General features: G+C 35.1%; 1 protein-coding gene across 4 annotated transcripts in view; it reads left to right on the top strand.

The window, feature by feature from the left end:
• Positions 1 to 18739, top strand: part of TBC1D19 (TBC1 domain family member 19) — a 146443-nt gene that overhangs the window by 27104 nt on the left and 100600 nt on the right. For all 4 annotated transcript variants that reach the window (XM_036994776.2, XM_017664797.3, XM_017664796.3 and 1 more), the window contains one exon: positions 3177 to 3252. In XM_036994776.2, the coding sequence (XP_036850671.1) occupies positions 3238 to 3252 (15 nt within the window). In that variant the 5' untranslated portion in view covers positions 3177 to 3237. The remainder of the gene's footprint in view (positions 1 to 3176; positions 3253 to 18739) is intronic.

Raw genomic sequence — 18739 nt, 5'->3', positions numbered from 1 at the left:
AGAAGAGGAAAGACATATTTTGTTGCATTTTCCATTGGCAAAAACTGTGAGATGGATGGGTAAAGGAAGCAAAAAGTAAAGTAGACATATTCATTAGGTTAAATAATTGGAGCTGGAAAAATTTACTCTCATGCCTAATAGAGGTGTGGACACATGTATAGGGCACATCTATTCAGATGATACATGGAAATCTCTCACTTCATTTTATTTATATTAGTAAACATTCCAAAGATTTTTGTCAGATTCTTATTTAACAAATAGAGCAGAAAAATTTCTGTATTCTGTTACTTATGTGAAACTTGTAACTTTAGCCCAGGTCAGCTCTTCCCACTTAAGATTTCCTACTTTAATTATTGTTGTGTTAGTAACTGTTTAATATAATATTAATGGTGATTTACATTGAATATGCACTGTGCTAAGTACTTTATATGCACTACCTTATGTAATTAATCTTCATAACAATCCTATGATATAGAATTTATTATTATCACCATTTTACAGAAGAGAAAACTGAGGCTTAGACCACTTAAGTGAAGATCATATAGCTAGTAAATGCTTGGTCTTGACTTCCAAAGCACTAATTCCAAATTATGTGCATTTTATTACATCTCACATATGTTTATATCTTATCTCTTGCCTAGATTAAAAGTGTTACAAAACAAAGAATATGTCTTATGTTTCTCTTAGTATCTCCTATAGCATAAAATAAATGACATTGAGTCAGCAAATAGTTATTGAGCTATGTACCAATGCGAATATACAATAAATACTTTTTGAATTGAGGAAACTCATATTATTAATTCTAAACTTACAATAAAGATTTAACTAAGACAGTCTGTAATTAGAAATGCACTGATTTCTTTCTGTGTCTTAGTTTTCATTGTACTTTGTGTAGAGCAGTTTATAAAGAATTAGGTGATTTATTTTCCCTTAAGAAACATAAATTAAATCTTTAAAAAACCTTTCTATAAATGTATATATTATAAAACATATACCATACTGTAGTGTTATAGTGGGTATATGCAAATGTGCACCATACATTGGAGAGGTATGAGTTTTGAACAGACAAAAATGTATTTTATTCATTCAACAATGGGTCTAGTTTGTACCAAGTGTTATGCTAGACACTGGGAATACATAACTATTGAATAAGGAAGATGTTGCTCCTGGCTAATAGCCAGGCAAATTGGCAAACAAGTTGAAAATAGTGTGGAAGCAGGGGACACTGCTTAGAGATGTATTTAAGGGGATTTAAGGAGTAGGAAGAGGCAGGAGTCAAGAATGATGCACCGGTTTCTGTGCATTATTCCTTTCTGACAGCCTTTATCTCTTCATATTACTAAATATGAGCTCTGTGAAGACAGAGAATTTAGCCTGTTTTGTTCACTGCCATATCTGTATTACCTTGAACATTTAGTGGTTCTCATTAAATATTTCTGAATAAATGAATATCTAACTTCATTTGGTTTACTATTAGTCATTTTTGGGTTGTCAGTTCTTGTTATCTGTTTTTATGGATATGTTTCTTTGAGTATTAAATAACAAGTTCAATATTAAATTTCTAAGTTGCATTCTATTTAGAAATAATTACCGTTAAAATTGAAGGATTTTAGAGTGATATTTAATTATGAATCACACATTTCTTTACAAATGATACATTTAGCAGTATGAAATGGATAGTTTTTAAACTATCTTGTATATAAGAAGAAATACTGAGGTATCTAGAGATTATCTTTTTTTATTTTCATTTGTAATTGGGGAAAGGCGATTTATTTAGGTACATGGAATGCAGATTTTAGTGGAAATGACAGCTAGAAATAATCAGTTAATGACATTGTTTTATAGATTAGGTAGGATAGGCTGTGTTTTTCCATTCTGGAAATGTTTATTACGGACATTTGAGTCTTTTACATTTAGGTTCTTGGATAGGTGCAAAAGGCTTTTATTTCATTAACTCTTTATGTGCCGATGTCCACTTGAGATGAGGAATTTCTTGAGAATTCAAGTGTTTGTTTCTTGAATCTTGGAACATGGTTGCCTTGACATAGGTACAAGTTCTCTGACTAATTTCACTAGGTGTTACATGTTGTGTGAAAGAGATGGGAATTGCTAAGTAAATGCTCAACTATCGTGTTTTTGTTTTGCCTTCTGTTTGTGATTTCATGTCACTTTGTGTCTCAATCATTATATTCCAACCATTCTGGCTCTTTCTGATTTTTAAACATTCCATATATTCCCACTTCAGCAGCCTGTGCTTGCTGTTCCTCTGCCTGAAATATTTTTACCCCACTTTGTATGGTTTGCTCCTTCTCATCACTCATATCTTAGTTCAAATATTAACTCCTCTATATGCTTTCCCTACCTTTCCAGATCACTTCTATCTTATTACTATGCTTTGATTTTTCTCATAGACCTTATTACTATCTGATTTTTATTCTGTTTGTTTTTATAATTATTGACTGTCTTCCTTCCCTAGAATGTTAGGTGTATGAGAACAGGTGATATTGTCTAATACTTACTATATGCTTATTCAGTACATAGAATGGCTCCAAATTTGTTGAATAAATAAATCTGAAATAAATCTGTTTTCTTAATAAAAACAATACATTTTAATATAATTTGTAAAGTTACTCAGAAAATAGAATTCAGAAGACCTTAAAATTTTTTAATTTTATTAATTTTGAATTTATGTATTATATTTGAAAACATGGCTATTATGAAAGATAGTATTTGTATTAATTTCAAATACGTAAAAACTTTATAATTATATGGAAAATTAAATTGGGAAGAATGAAAAGAGTTGATATGTTAGTTAATGGATTTTTCAAACTTAAAAAATTCCTGTTATGATATTTATATGCTAAAATTAAGTTATGACAATTTTCATATGAGCATTAACAGAGCTAATTTTAAAATCACCTCAATTTATGAATTCGATTATCATGCAATTTAACTTTTGACAAGAAATTAAATTGCTAAGCTAAAAGTATAATACTAGCATGATAAAAATTCAAGTTTTATTAGGCTTTTACACCTTGTGTAAATATACCAAACTGTTAACAGGTACTGTATTTCATCTGTCACATGGACTACAGAGGTAAGTAATTTCTAAACAAGAGAATTAATTAACTAAAAAGAATAATGTTCAATACTTAGGTGTCTCTTTTTTTCCCTAGGTTTCCTTTACCTCATCATCCTGCCGCACCTCCAGAGCATCTTAAAGAACCTTTGGTGTACATGAGGAAAGCACAGGTTGGCAACTGTACATTTTTTATTTTATTTTTCTATGCCAAGTTATATAATGCAAGTTAGATATCAGAGTATAGATCACTCAGTACATGAAAGACTGGGTAAGAACTGCTACTCAAGTGCTGTGAAAATTTTTTGCATATTCTTCCTTCTTACTTTCAGTAACCAAGGATCACACCTATTTAATTTTAGTAATCCTGAAAATGTTGAAAGGAAGAAAAGAAATTATGCACATACTGGCCTGAAATTTAAAATATAATGAAAGTATTATGCAACAGTTTATTTCTCATGCTCTGTAATATTAAAGGAATGAGATGGGAATAAACTGACTCACTCTTCCCTTAATGTTTTGGTTTTTGAAGCCAGTGTTATGGTTACTGTATTGAAATACATTTGTTCTTACAATAAGCTGGTACATACTAATTGTTACAAAACTTAGATGAACTTGCTATCTAAAATCGACTAAAAAAAATCATTTGAAGTTTAAAACAGAAAACTTCAAAAGCTGTTAAAATAGAAACTTAGTAAGTTGTGTTATGTGCTTCCAACCCTAAATTGTCCTTTGTCTTGGTGCAGCCTGGTCCACCTGCCCTGGAGGTAGCCCTTCTGAGAGCCTTACTCAGAGTGCTGGGTAGGACTCTGACTGCCACTGCTGAAGCATTTAATGGAGATCACAGAGTCGACCTTCTTCCTTCTTCATAGTCACTGAAATTTGAAAAGTTCAAATATACCCAAGTTCATGAACCCTTTACCCAACTTCAACAATTGTCAAACTAGTTCTGCTGCCTCTGAGAAATGTTGTGCTGCTTTGAGTTACCACATTCCACAGCAGTGGATATTAGGCAGATTTTTATTCTTCAACTTTGTTTTCATTTATAAAATTCTCAAAATTAGATAGTGAAAGGAAGCAATAAACACAAAAAACATGGAGATATTTGAGGAAATATGTAACATATTTGTATCTGTAGGTGGTAGTTTTAGGGCCAGCAATCAGATAATATTTATTTATTGTCAGTATATCATAAAGCATAATTGTTAAATATGATACATATATAAAAGAATTGTTTAATCTTTTGGTGTACAGATATGCACTCAAAAAAATAAAAATAAAAGGTGAATCTAAATATTTTTGATGAACTTTGAAAATCTCCAAAAGGTTTTGAGAAGGTATCAGTTTTAGCATATTAGGTATAAGAAAACACAAAAGTTGGTTTCCCATCATAACTGAGAAGAGAAATAGCGAGGTAAATAATAGGTCTGTTCTTAAAGCCTGCTACTAGCAGCTGAGAAAAATGTATGAATGGCAAGTGTATATATTGTGTATATGTATGATACTCTTCTCTTTTTTTTTCTAGTCTTACCCACTAAATCAGGTGTTGACACACTGCAGCCCATGGGCCAAATTTGCTCTGCTACCTATTTTTATATGGTTGACAATCTAATATTTTTTTATATTTTCAATTTGTTGAAAAATAAAAAGAGTATCTTGTGACCTATGAAAATTATGGGAATTAATAAAATATACTTCATTGGAAAATAGTATTTCTTATTAATTTACATATTGTCTATGGGTGCTTTTGTACTACAGGTCAGAGTTAGGTAGTTGCAGTAGAGATCTTATGACCCACAAAGACTAAGGTATTTACTGCTTGCCCTTTTGTAGGAAGTTTGCTAATTACTGCACAAAATTATTAATTCTTTAACAGTAGAGACTGTTGTGGTTTTTTTTGTCCTCAGCATCCAACACAGTGTCTAGACCAAAGAACAATCTCAGTATTGTTGAAATAATTGATTTTTTTAACACCATGGTCACACTAAATATCTCCTATTAGGTTGTATCTACTTATCTTCCTATATTTGCTTTCCTTGAGTCATTTAGTTCTTTAGCTCCCTGTTGTTCTGGGCAGTTCTCTCCTCTTAGAATGAAAGCTGCCAAATCTGGATTGCCTAACTACCATTTCGTCATGTTCTCTCCTGTACTTCACAATCTCCTGCCGTATTAGGCTTCTATTTTGTCTGCCATTCCAGTCCTCTGCCTAAGGCAACCTCTACCATTTACTTTCTCACTTCTCCCAAACTATTGTATACTTTCTAGGAAAATCACAAAAGTTTAATGTTTACCATTAGTATAGTCTAAGTCCACTTCTTTATCTTAATGGGTTCATTTTGCAACCTGTCAATCCTTTTATTATCCTGCTTTCCACTTAGGTTTTCCCAAAGTTTTTCCATGCTTGTGCAGTCCCCAGTTTCCCCTCCATCTCACTCATTTTAACATTTGTCATTTATTTTATTAAGAATATTCAGGTCATCTCATTCAAGCTTCCACAGCTTTCCTCTTCTTTGCTGCCACATCTTTTTTGGCCCTAGTCCTCTGTGATCAACAATTTACTGTATATTCTGAGGTTATTATGTTATTTCTAAAATGATTGTCTCTTCTGATCTTCCTATTTCTGTTTACTGGTTTCCATTGTTATGATAGTAATTTAGACTTGAAATATCTTTGACCTCAGTTTTCCATATCCAGATAGTCATTAAGGTGTATAAATTATTTCTTCTCATAGTTTTATAGCCTTCTCTTCCTTCTTATTATCAAGACCATTACCATAGTGACCACCATGATAAAGATGATAATAATGACTATCTTTTCCTTAGTGCTTACTTTGTTTCAGAGATTAAATCACATATTTGCCTTATTCTTAACACCTCCCAATCTTTCTCTCCATCTTCTTAGTAACTATCAATACAATTAACTTTAACTACAAGCAGATGAACCCTTATAATGTATCTCACTGCCTTCTAACACAGTGACTCCCAATTGCCTAACAAAGTAAGTTCCTATTCCAAAACCCAACAATTAAAAATTTTTACTATTTGTCCCCAGCTTCTCTTCCACTTTATCAGTCTCTGCTGTCTTATAACTGTTCCATGTGCCCTTTCAAGTAAATCATTTTGCTTTTCCCTTTTGCATCTTTAGCACTTATTTTGTTTTCTTGTCATGGAAAACATACCTGCTTTCATAATGGTATGAAAATCCCATCCACTTTGTGAGGGTCGGCTCACAGAACATCTCTTCTCTGATGTTATTAGCCCTGTTGAAAAGATCTCCCTCTCTCTTGAACTCCTGTAGCACACTATCATGTTATGGCCCTGTCTCACCTGAGGGGGATTGCCCCTGGGCAAGTTTACTCTGGATTTGGTGAGCCCTAATAACAACAGCTGAACATTAGGGGTAAAAGGGTACCAAGCTTTCTTCTCACTGTGGCAGGTCAAGTGCTAGAGTCACTCTGCCTCTGGGTTGTTCACAATCTGTCTCTGTCTCTGCCTCCAGACAGAGCACTGAGGGAAGCTCTTTATATAGTAACACCAACAATAGTGGCTCATCGCCAACGGGTGTGTAAGCTTTAGCCTACTCAATAGGCCAATTATATCATCAAACTGTTTAAGGTCAGGTGAGGATCTGGCCATAGGAAATTTCATTATCCTACAGGCCCTTATCACAAATAGCATGCAATTTTAATAATTTCTGTATGCATCTTCCTGACTTTTGTTATAAGCCTCTTGAAGGCAGTAACAATTTTTTTATTAAAGTATCATTAATACACAATCTTATGATGGTTTTAAATATACAACCCAGTGGTCCAACTTTCACCCATATTATCAAGTCCTTCCTCACTCTATAGTGGGCATAATCAACGTAGTAAGATGTTATAGAGTCATTAATTCTATTCTCCATGCTGTACTACCATCCCCGTGATCTACCTATATTGTGACTGTGAATTATTGTGCCTCTTAATTCCATTCTCCCTTCCCTGCTATCCTCCCCAACCCCTTCTCTTTGGTAACCACTAGTCCCTTCTTGATGTCCGTGTGTCTACTGCTCTTTTGTTCCTTCTGTTTTGCTTTGCTTTTATACTCCACATACGAGTGAAATCATTTGGTATTTGTCTTTCTCTGCCTGGCTTATTTCACTGAGCCTAATACCCTCTAGATCCATCCATGTTGTTGCAAATGGCAGGATTTCTTTTCTTTTTATGGCTGAATAATATCCCACTGTGTATATGTACCGTATCTTTTTAATCCATTCATCTAATGATGGACACTTAGGTTGCTTCCATATCTTGGCTATTGTAAATAATGCAGCAGTTAACATAGGGGTCCATGTCTTTTTGAATCAGGGATCTTGTTTTGTTTGGGTAAATTACTAGGAGTGGAATTCCTGGGTATTTCTATTTTTAGTTTTTTGAGGAAGTTCTGTATTGCTTTCCTTAGTGACTGCATCAATTTCCATTCCCACCAACAGTGTAAGAGGGTTACTCTTTCTCCACATCCTCCCCAGATTTGTTTCTTATCTTTTGGATGTTGGCCATCCTAGCTGGTGTGAGGTGATAAGTTGTTGTGATTTTAATTTGCATTTTGCTGATGATGAGTGAATTGGAACATCTTTTCATGTGCCTGTTAGCCATCTGTATTTCTTCTTTGGAGAAATCTCTGTTTAGGTCCTCTGCCCATTTTTAATCAGCTTATTTGTTTTTTTGGTGTTGAGGCATATGAGTTCTTTATATATTTTGGGTGTTAACCCCTTACCAGATAAATCATTTCCAAATATGTTATCCTAAACTATAAGAAGCCTTTTTGTTCTGCTGATGGTGTCCTTTGCTGTACAGAAGCTTTTTAGTTTCATGTATTCCCACTTGTTGATTTTTTATTTTGTTTCCCTTGCCTGAGGAGATTTGTTAAGGAAAAAATTGCTTATGTTTATATTCAATAGATTTTTGCCTATGTTTTCTCCTCAGAGTTTTATTGTTTCATGTCTAACATTCAGGTCTTTGATCCATTTCGAGTTTACTTTTGTCTATGGAGTGAGGCAATAATCCAGTTTCATTCTCTTACATGTACTTGTCTAGTTTTCCCAGCACCAGTTGTTGAAGAAGCTGTCATTTCCCTATTGTATGTCCATGGCTCCTTTATCATATATTAATTGGCCATACATGTATGGGTTTATATCTGGGCTCTCTATTCTGTTTCATTGATGTATGACTCTGTTCTTGTGCTGGTACCAAATTGTTTTGATTACTGTGGCTTTGTAGTAGAGCTTCAAGTCAGGGAGCATAATCCCTCCAACTTTGTTCTTCTTTCTCAGGATTGCTTTGGATATTCAGGGTCTTTTGTGGTTCCATATGAATTTTAGAACTATTTGTTCTAGTTCACTGAAGAAAGCTGTTGGTACTTTGATAGGGATTGCATTGAATCTGTAAATTGCTTTAGGCAGGATGGCCATTTTGAGAATATTAAATGTTCCTATCCATGAGCACGGGATACATTTCCATTTATTAGTGCCTTCTTTAATTTCCCTCATGAGTGTCTTGTAGTTTGCAGAATGAAGGTGTTTCAGTTTCACCTCCTTGGTTAGGTTTATTCCTATGTATTTTATTCTTTCTGATGCAGTTGTAAATCAAGTAGTTTTCCTGATTTCCCTTTCTGCTAATTCTTTGTTAGTATAGAGGAATGCAACAGATTTCTGTGTATTAATTTTGTATCCTGAAACTTTGCTGAATTTAGCTATTAGTTCTAGTAGCTTTGGGGTGGATTCTTTAGAGTTTTTTATGTACAATATCATGTCACCTGCAAACAGTGACAGTTTAACTTCTTCTTTACAAATCTGGATGCCTTTTATTTCTTTGTGTTGTCTGATTACCATGGCTAGGACCTGCAGTGCTATGTTGAATAAAAGTGGGGAGAGTGGGCATCCTTATCTTATTCCCAATCTTAGAGGAAAAGCTTTCAGCTTTTCACTGTTACGTATGATGTTGGCTGTGGGTTTGTCATATACGGCCTTTATTATGTTGAGGTACTTGCTCTCTATACCGATTTTGTTGAGAGTTTTTATCATGAATGCATGTTGAATTTTGTCAAATGCTTTCTCAGCATCTATTAAGATGATCATGTGATTTTTGTCCTTTTTGTTGATGTGATGTATAGTTTTGATTGATTTATGAATATTTCACCATCCTTGCATCCCTGGAATAAACTCCGTGGGTCATGATGTATGATCCTCTTGATGTATTTTTGAATTCAGTTTGCTAATATTTTGTTGAGGACTTTTACATCTATGTTCATCAGGAATATTGGTCTATAATTTTCTTTCTTTGTGGTGTCTTTGTCTGATTTTGGTTTTAAAGAGATTCTGGCCTTGTAGAATGAGTTTGGAAGTATTCCCTCCTCTTCTACTTTTTTGGTATACTTTAAGAACTGGTATTAGCTCTTCTTTAAATGTTTGATAAAATTCAGCTGTGAAGCCATCTGATCTAGGAGTTTAGTTTTCAGGCAGTTTTTTGATTACTAATTCTATTTCATTGCTGGTATTGGGCTTGTCAGATTTCCTGTTTCTTCCTGGGTCAGTCTTGGGAGGTTGTATTTTTCAAGAAAATTGTCCATTTTTTTCCAGGTTGTCCAATTTGTTGGAACATTATTTTTCATAGTATTCTCTAATAATTCTTTGTATTTATATAGTGTTTGTTGTGATTATTCCTTTTTTGTTTCTGATTCTGTTTATGTGTGTACACTGTCTTTTCTTCTTGATGAGTCTGGCTAGGGGGTTATCTATTTTGTTTATTTTTTCAAAGAACTAGCTCCTGGTTTCATTGATTCTTTTGATTCATTTCTACTCTTATCTTTATTATGTTCCTCCTTCTACTTACTTTAGGCTTCATTTGTTCTTCTTTTTCTAATTTCCTTAATTGTGACTTTATACTGTTTATTTGGAATTGTTCTTGTTTCTTGAGGTAAGCCTATATTGCTATGTACTTTCTTCTTAGAACTGCCTTCACTGCATCCCACAGGTTTTTGGGCTGTAGAGTTATTTTCATTTGTCTTCATATAGTGCTTGATACCTGTTTTTATTTTGTTATTGATCCATTGATTATTTAGAAGCATGTTGTTTAGCTCTATGTATTTGTAGGCTTGTTTTTCTTTGTGTAATTTATTTCTAGCTTCATATCATTGTGGCCATATTCTACTTTTTGTGTATCTCTTGACTGTTTATGTACATAGTGTATTTAATTTTGTACTTGTTTGGTAATTAATTGATCGACTACCTTTACTGTGAGTTTGTTTTCACTGGTGAAAGCTATTTAGCCTTAGGAACATTGTCATCTAGAGCATTCCCTTTAACATATCCTATAGAACTAGCTTAGTGGTAGTGAATTCATTTCAACTTACATTTTCTGAAAACTGTTCAATCCCTGCTTCAAATTTAAATGATAATCTTGTAGGGCAGAGTATTCTTAGTTGGAGGTCCTTCTGATTCATTACATTACATATATCATGCTGCTCCCTTCCGACCTGTAATGTTTCTGCTGAGAAGTCTGCCGATAGCCTGATGGGATTTCATTTATCATCTTTTTCTCTCTGGCTGCTTTTAATACTTTCTCCTTGTCCTTGATCTTTGCCATTTTAATTATATGTCTTGGTGTTGTCTTCCTAGGGTTCCTTTTTGTTAGGTGCTCTCTGTACTTTCATGACTTTAGTGTCCATTTCCTTCCCTAGTTTTGGAAGTTTTCAACAATTACTTCCTCAAAGAGACTTTCTATCCCTTTCTCTACCACTTCTCTTTCTGGTACCTCTAGCAAATATTCTTCCATTTGGATTGGTCACACAGTTTTCTTATTATTCCTTCATTTCTGGAGATCCTTTTTTATCTCTATTTTTTGGCTTCATTGTTTTCTTACTCCCTAATTTCTAGATCGTTTATAATGAAACCAGTAACAATTTAAAAACATTTTTGTATATCCATTATATCTAGTATACTAACCTTTATGTAGCAGGAGCTTATTAAATTTATATTGAATTAATAATGAAGGCATTTGCCATCTCTTCTACCAATTATTACAGTATTCATTTAGAAGATGCTTCCTGAATACCTGTTAGTAGAAGATACTCTGCTAAGTGCTATGGAGATTCAGCAATAAATTAGATACAGATTCTGCCTTTAGGTAACCTCATGGTTTAATAATTGAAAGAAGACTTGGACACAAGTAGCTATAATATAGAAAGTACTGTGTGCTAGGAAGTTTTGTAGGAGGACTGAGAAGATGCTGGGGATAGGTGGTATCTTTTGCTGTTTTTTGCTCTTTACAATAAAAAATCTTTGATTCTAATTAAAACATCCAGTGAGTGTTTCTTTCCCTTTTTATTCAGTATAACATGTGGGCAGAAAATATTTCTGGAGCTATAGTCTAGAAAATTTTGATTCCTTTGTTTTCCTGTTAAAATTTTATGAGTTATTTTAACTTTACTTAGCTCTTGATTATGTCTTCAGAGTTGGGATGTAAGTCAACTCTCTGCCAGTTTTTGGCAAGCTAAGGGAAAGAGGCTAAAATTCTGTATAGAGGACTCAATGCACAATCATTAATCAACCCCAAGCCTAATTCTCAACAGTCTCCAATCTTCTGAAGCATAATGAACAAGTTCTTACATGGTGAACAAGTTCTTACATAGTGAATAAGTTCTTACATGGTGAACAGTGCAAAGGCAGTCATATCACAGAAACTTTCGGTTTTGATCACGCATCATGAACTATAAACAATCAAGTCAGATATGATTATTCATTTGATTTTTATACTTGATTTATATGTGGATACCACATTTCTCCCTTATTATTATTATTATTATTATTTTAATAAAATGCTGAAGTGGTAGATAGATGCAAGATAAAGGTAGAAAACATAGTTTAGTGCTGTAGGAGGGCAAATGTAGATGATCAGGTGTGTGCCTATAGACAAGTATTAATCCAAGCTAGACAAGGGCAACAAAACATCCATAGATGCAGAAGATTTCTCTCAAAACAGGGGGGGTGAGGTTGTAAGCCTCACCTCTGTTGATCCCCAGTTTCTCACCTGATGGCCCCCCTTGACTGTGCCTATCTTAGGTTGTTCCCCCCTTGAGGAATCTTACCCATCTCTGGCTAACCAGCCATCCTCCGGGGCCATACAGGGAAATGTAAAGTTGGTAAGTGAGAGAGAAGCAATATTCTTTGAAAAGGTTAGCTTTTTACTTCTTTGCAGATTTATGCCCTGTGGCTTCTATGCCCAGCATTTGTCTTGAGGTATCTTTACCACTTGGAAGAATTATGATACTCAGTAAATTTTGATATGAGGCACGAATTCTACTAAAGGGTTGTAATTAGGAAGGAAGAAGAGAAGCTACAGAAGTAGCAGATGGAAGAAAACATGGGAAGATTGATTATTTCTTTGACATATCTTCTTGTAGAGTAACATAAACATGTATAGGTTTTAAACTACTAATTAAATTGTGTACACACATTAACATAATAGGAATACAGCTACATAACAAAAGCAGACCTACAATTATCAGCCATATCCAGTGAAACCAAGAAAACCAGTTAGGTACCCTAGGCATTTGTGAAAACTTATCAATGATATGATGGATATTGTCTAACTGAATTTGAATAGTTTGAGAAAAATCAGACAAATTAAAACAACACATTCCTGGGAACTGTTCACATCCCATATGTTCTTTTAACAGTAGATAGTCTATAGTCACATGATTTTGGAGCACTGCAACTTGTACTTATCCTAATTCTTGGTTGAGTTCTGACAGTATAAAGCCAGTCAAATTTGTTGTTTTGCTGTATGCACAGGCCAGCTTAGATATCTCCTTCTTCATTCCAATGGCAAGTCCAGGAACCGGTGGGATGGATGCAGCTACAACTGCAACAGTGCCAGGATCTTTGTTGAAGTTTTTTGATGATCATCTTCTGGAATGACTCTTCCAGAGAATGTTGATGTTGGAAGTTCTTCTTCATATCGTATCTTAATTCGTTTTCTGGGTAGCCAAATTAGGCTTTGATCCTCTGTATAAACACAAACAAACCCTTTGCCCACACTTTGATACGACCTTTATACCATTGTGAAGAACCTATTGGAGATCACCACACAGGAACTGCTTTTTCTTTTAAGAGAAAGGAATATTATCAGAAAAATGTACTTCCATAGCTGATCATTTGACACCCTTTAAAAGATCAAAATTAAGGATATGTAAAGCATGCATTAATCGTTGATTTGCAGTTAGTTTTATCCTATCAGGGAGTAATCCCCCTTTTCTTTCTCTTTTTTTTTGTTATCATTAATCTACAATTACATGAAGAATATTATGTTTACTAGGCTCTCCCCTATACCAAGTCCCCCCCACAAACCCTATTATAGTCACTGTCCATCAGCATGGCAAAATGTTGTAGAATCACTACTTGTCTTTGTATTGCACAGCTCTCCCCTTTCTCCCACCCACCACATTATGCATGTTAATCATAATACCCCCTTTCTTATCCCCCCCTTCTCCCTCCCTACCCACCCATCCTCCCCAGTCCCTTTCCCTTTGGTAACTGTTAGTCCATTCTTGGCTTCTGTGATTCTGCTGCTGTTTTGTTCCTTCAGTTTTTCCTTTGTTCTTATACTCCACAGATGAGTGAAATCATTTGGAATATCTCTTTCTCCACTTGGCTTATTTCACTGAGCATAATACCCACTAGCTCCATCCATGTTGTTGCAAATGGTAGGATTTGTTTTCTTCTTATGGCTGAATAATATTCCATTGTGTATATGTACCACATCTTCTTTTTCCATTCATCTACTGATGGACACTTAGGTTGCTTCCAATTCTTGGCTATTGTAAATAGTGCTGCGATAAACATAGGGGTGCATCTGTCTTTTTCAAACTGGAGTGATGCATTCTTAGGGTAAATTCCTAGGAGTGGAATTCCTGGGTCAAATGGTAAGTCTATTTTGAGGAACCTCCATACTGCTTTCCACAATGGTTGAACAAATTTACATTCCCACCAGCAGTGTAGGAGGGTTCCCCTTTCTCCACAACCTTGCCAACATTTGTTGTTTGTCTTTTGGATGGTAGCCATCCTTACTGGTGTGAGGTGATATCTCATTGTGGTTTTAATTTGCATTTCTCTGATAATTAGCAATTTGGAGCATCTTTTCATGTGTCTGTTGGCCATCTGAATTTCTTTTTTGAAGAACTGTTCAGTTCCTCTGCCTATTTTTTAATTGGATTATTTGTTTTTTGTTTGTTGAGATGGGTGAACTCTTTATATATTTTGGATGTCAAGCCTTTATCAGATCTGTCATTTACAAATATATTCTCCCATACTGTAGTGTACCTTTTTGTTCTATTGATGATGTCTTTTGTTGTACAGAAGCTTTTCAGCTTAATATAGTCCCACTTGTTCATTTTTGCTTTTGTTTTCCTTGCCTGGGGAGATATGTTCAAGAAGTGGTCACTCATGTTTATGTCTAAGAGATTTTTGCCTATGTTTTTTTCTAAGAGTTTTATGGTTTCATGACTTACATTGAGGTCTTTGATACATTTCAAATTTACTTTTGTGTATGGGGTTAGACAATGATCCAGTTTCATTCTCTTACATGTAGCTGTCCAGTTTTGCCAGCACCATCTGTTGAAGAGACTGTCATTTCCCCATTGTATGTCCATGGCTCCTTTATCGTATATTAATTGGCCATATATGTTTGGGTTAATGTCTGGAGTCTCTTTTCTGTTCCACTGGTCTGTGGCTCTGTTCTTGTGCCAGTACCAAATTGTCTTGATTACTGTGGCTTTGTAGTAGAGCTTGAAGTTGGGGAGCGAGATCCCCCATACTTTATTCTTCCTTCTCAGGATTGCTTTGGCTATTTGGGATCTTTGGCGGTTCCATATGAATTTTTGAACTATTTGTTCCAGTTTGTTGAAGAATGTTGCTGGTAATTTCATAGGGATTGCATCCAATCTGTCTATTGCTTTGGGCAGGATGGCCATTTTGAAGATATTAATTCTTCCTAGTCAAAAGCATGGGATGAGTTTCCATTTGTTAGTGTCCCCTTTAATTTCTCTTAAGAGTGTCTTATAGTTTTCAGGTTATAGGTCTTTCACTTCCTTGGTTAGGTTTATTCCTAGGTATTTTATTCTTTTTGATGCAATTGTGAATGGAGTTGTTTTCCTGATTTCTCTTTCTATTGGTTCATTGTCAGTGTATAAAAAAGTCACAGATTTCTGTGTGTTAATTTTGTATCCTGCAACTTTGCTGTATTCCGATATCAGTTCTAGTAGTTTTGGAGTGGAGTCTTTAGGGTTTTTTTATGTACAATATCATGTCATCTGCAAATAGTGAGAGTTTAACTTCTTCTTTACCAATCCAGATTCATTGTATTTCTTTGTTTTGTCTAATTGCTGTAGCTAGGACCTCCAGTACTATGTTAAATAACAGTGGGGAGAGTGGACATCCCTGTCTAGTTCCCGAACTCAGAGGAAAAGCTTTCAGCTTCTAGCTGTTCAGTATAATGTTGGCTGTGGGTTTATCATATATGGCCTTTATTATGTTGAGGTATTTGCCCTCTATTCCCATTTTGCTGAGAGTTTTTATCATGAATGGATATTGAATTTTGTCAAATGCTTTTTCAGCATCTATGGAGATGATCATGTGGTTTTTGTCTTTCTTTTTGTTGATGTGGTGGATGATGTTGATGGATTTTCGAATGTTGTACCATCCTTGCATCCCTGGGATGAATCCCACTTGGTCATGGTGTATGATCCTTTTTATGTATTTTTGAATTCGGTTTGCTAATATTTTATTGAGTATTTTTGTATCTACATTCATCAGGGATATTGGTCTGTAATTTTCTTTTTTGGTGGGGTCTTTGCCTGGTTTTGGTATTAGGGTGATGTTGGCTTCATAGAATGAGTTTGGGAGTATTCCCTCCTCTTCTACTTTTTAGAAAACTTTAAGGAGAATAGGTATTCTGTCTTCTCTGCATGTCTGATAAAATTCCAAGGTAAATCCCTCTGGCCCAGGGGTTTTGTTTTTGGGTAGTTTTTTGATTACTGTTTCAATTTCTTTGCTCGTAATTGGTTTGTTTAACTTTTTTGTTTCTTCCTTGGTCAGTCTTGGAAGGTTGTATTTTTCTAGGAAGTTGTCCATTTCTTCTAGGTTTTCCAGCTTGTTAGCATATAGGTTTTCATAGTAGTCTTTAATAATTCTTTGTATTTCTGTGGAATCCGTAATGATTTTTCCATTCTCATTTCTGATTCTGTTGATGTGTGTTGATTCTCTTTTTCTCTTAATAAGTTTGGCTAGAGGCTTATCTATTTTGTTTATTTTCTCAAAGAACCAGCTCTTGGTTTCATTGATTTTTTCTATTGTTTTATTCTTCTCAATTTTGTTTATTTCTTCTCTGATCTTTATTATGTCCCTCCTTCTGCTGACCTTAGGCCTCATTTGTTCTTCTTTTTCCAGTTTCGATAATTGTGATGTTAGAGTATTCATTTGGGATTGTTCTTCCTTCTTTAAGTGTGCTGGGATTGCTATATACTTTCCTCTTAAGACTGCTTTCGCTGCGTCCCACAGAAGTTGGGGCTTTGTGTTGTTGTTGTCATTTGTTTCCATATATTCCTTGATCTCTATTTTAGTGTGTTTCTTGATCCTTTGATTATTTAGGAGCATGTTGTTAAGCCTCCATGTGTTTGTGAGCCTTTTTGTTTTCTTTGTAGAATTCATTTCTAGTTTTATACCTTTGTGGTCTGAAAAGATGTTTGGTAGAATTTCAATCTTTTGGAATTTACTGATGTTCTTTTTGTGAGCTAGTATGTGGTCTGTTCTGGAGAATGTTTTATGTGCACTTGAGAAGAATGTATATTCTGTTGGATTTGGATGTAGAGTTCTATAGATGTGTATTAGGCCCATCTGTTCTAGTGTGTTGTTCAGTGCCTCCGTGTCCTTACTTATTTTCTGCCCAGTGGATCTATCCTTTGGGGTGAGTGGCATGTTGAAGTCTCCTAAAATGAATGCATTGCATTCTATTTCCCCCTTTAGTTCTGTTAGTATTTGTTTCACATATGCTGGTGCTCCTGTGTTGGGTGCATATATATTTAGAATGGTTATATCCTCTTGTGGGACTGAGCCCTTTATCATTATGTAATGCCCTTTATCTCTTGTTACTTTCTTTGTTTTGAAGTCTATTTTGTCTGATACTAGTATTGCAACCCCTGCTTTCTTCTCTCTGTTGTTTGCCTGAAACATATTTTTCCATCCCTTGACTTTTAGTCTGTGCATGTCTCTGGGTTTGAGGTGAGTTTTCTTGTAAGCAGCATATAGATGGGTCTTGCTTTTTTATCCGTTCTATTACTCTGTGTCTTTTGATTGGTGCATTCAGTCCATTTACATTTAGGGTGATTATTGAAAGATATGTGCTTATTGCCATTGCAGGCTTTAGATTCATGGTTACCAAAGGTTCAAGGTTAGCTTCTTTTGTATCTTACTGCCTAACTTAGCTCACTTATTGAGCTGTTATATACACTGTCTGGAGATTCTCTTCTTCTCTCCCTTCTTATTCCTCCTCCTCCATTCTTTATATGTTGGTTGTTTTATTCTGTGCTCTTTCGTGTTTCCTTTAACTTCTTTTAGTGGGTAGTTGATTTTATTTTTTGCCTTTATCTGCTTTCTTTGCTGTGATTTTATTTTCTCTGGTGACATCTGTTTAGTCTTAGTGCTCCCGTCTAGAACAGTCCCTCTAAAATACCTTGTAGAGGTGGTTGGTGGGAGGTAAATTCCCTCAACTTTTGCTTGTCTGGGAATTATTTAATCCCTCCTTCATATTTAAATGATAATCATGCTGGATACAGTATCCTTGGTTCAAGGCCCTTCTGTTTCATTGCATTAAATATATCATGCCATTCTCTTCTGGCCTGTAAGGTTTCTGTTTTGACGTCTGATGATAGCCTGATGGGTTTTCCTTTGTGGGTGACCTTTTTTCTCTCTCTGGCTGCCTTCAATACTCTTTCCTTGTCCTTGACCTTTGCCATTTTAATTATTATTTGTCTTGGTGTTGTCCTCCTTTGGTCCTTTCTGTTGGGAGTTCTTTGTATTTCCGTGGTCTGTTTGATTATTTCCTCCCCCAGTTTGGGGAAATTTTCAGGAATTATTTCTTCAAAGACACTTTCTATCCCTTTTTCTCTCTCTTCTTCTTCTGGTATCCCTATAATATGGGTATTGTTCCTTTTGGATTGGTCACACAGTTCTTTTAATTGTTTCATTCCTGGAGATCCTTTTATCTCTCTCTGTGTCAGCTTCTATGCGTTCCTGTTCTCTGGTTTCTATTCCATCAATGGCCTCTTGCATCTTATCCATTCCGCTTATGAATCCTTCCAGAGTTTGTTTCACTTCTGTAATCTCCTTCCGGACGTCTGTAATCTCCCTCCGGATGTCTGTATTCTCCCTCTGTACTTCATCCCTTAGCTCTTGTATATTTCTCTGCATCTCCATCAGCATGTTTATGATTTTTATTTTGAATTCTTTTTCAGGAAGACTCGTTAGTTCTGTCTCATTAGGTGTTGTCTCTGTGATCTTTGTCTGCCTGAAATTTTGCATTTTCCTGGCGATAGAGATAGTTTGCAGAGCTGGCATGAGTGACGGCTGGAA

This window comes from Manis javanica, chromosome 5, assembly GCF_040802235.1.
Source record: "Manis javanica isolate MJ-LG chromosome 5, MJ_LKY, whole genome shotgun sequence".
In the NCBI taxonomy this organism is placed as follows: Eukaryota; Metazoa; Chordata; class Mammalia; order Pholidota; family Manidae; genus Manis; species Manis javanica.
This window is presented reverse-complemented; position numbering and strand designations above follow the sequence as displayed.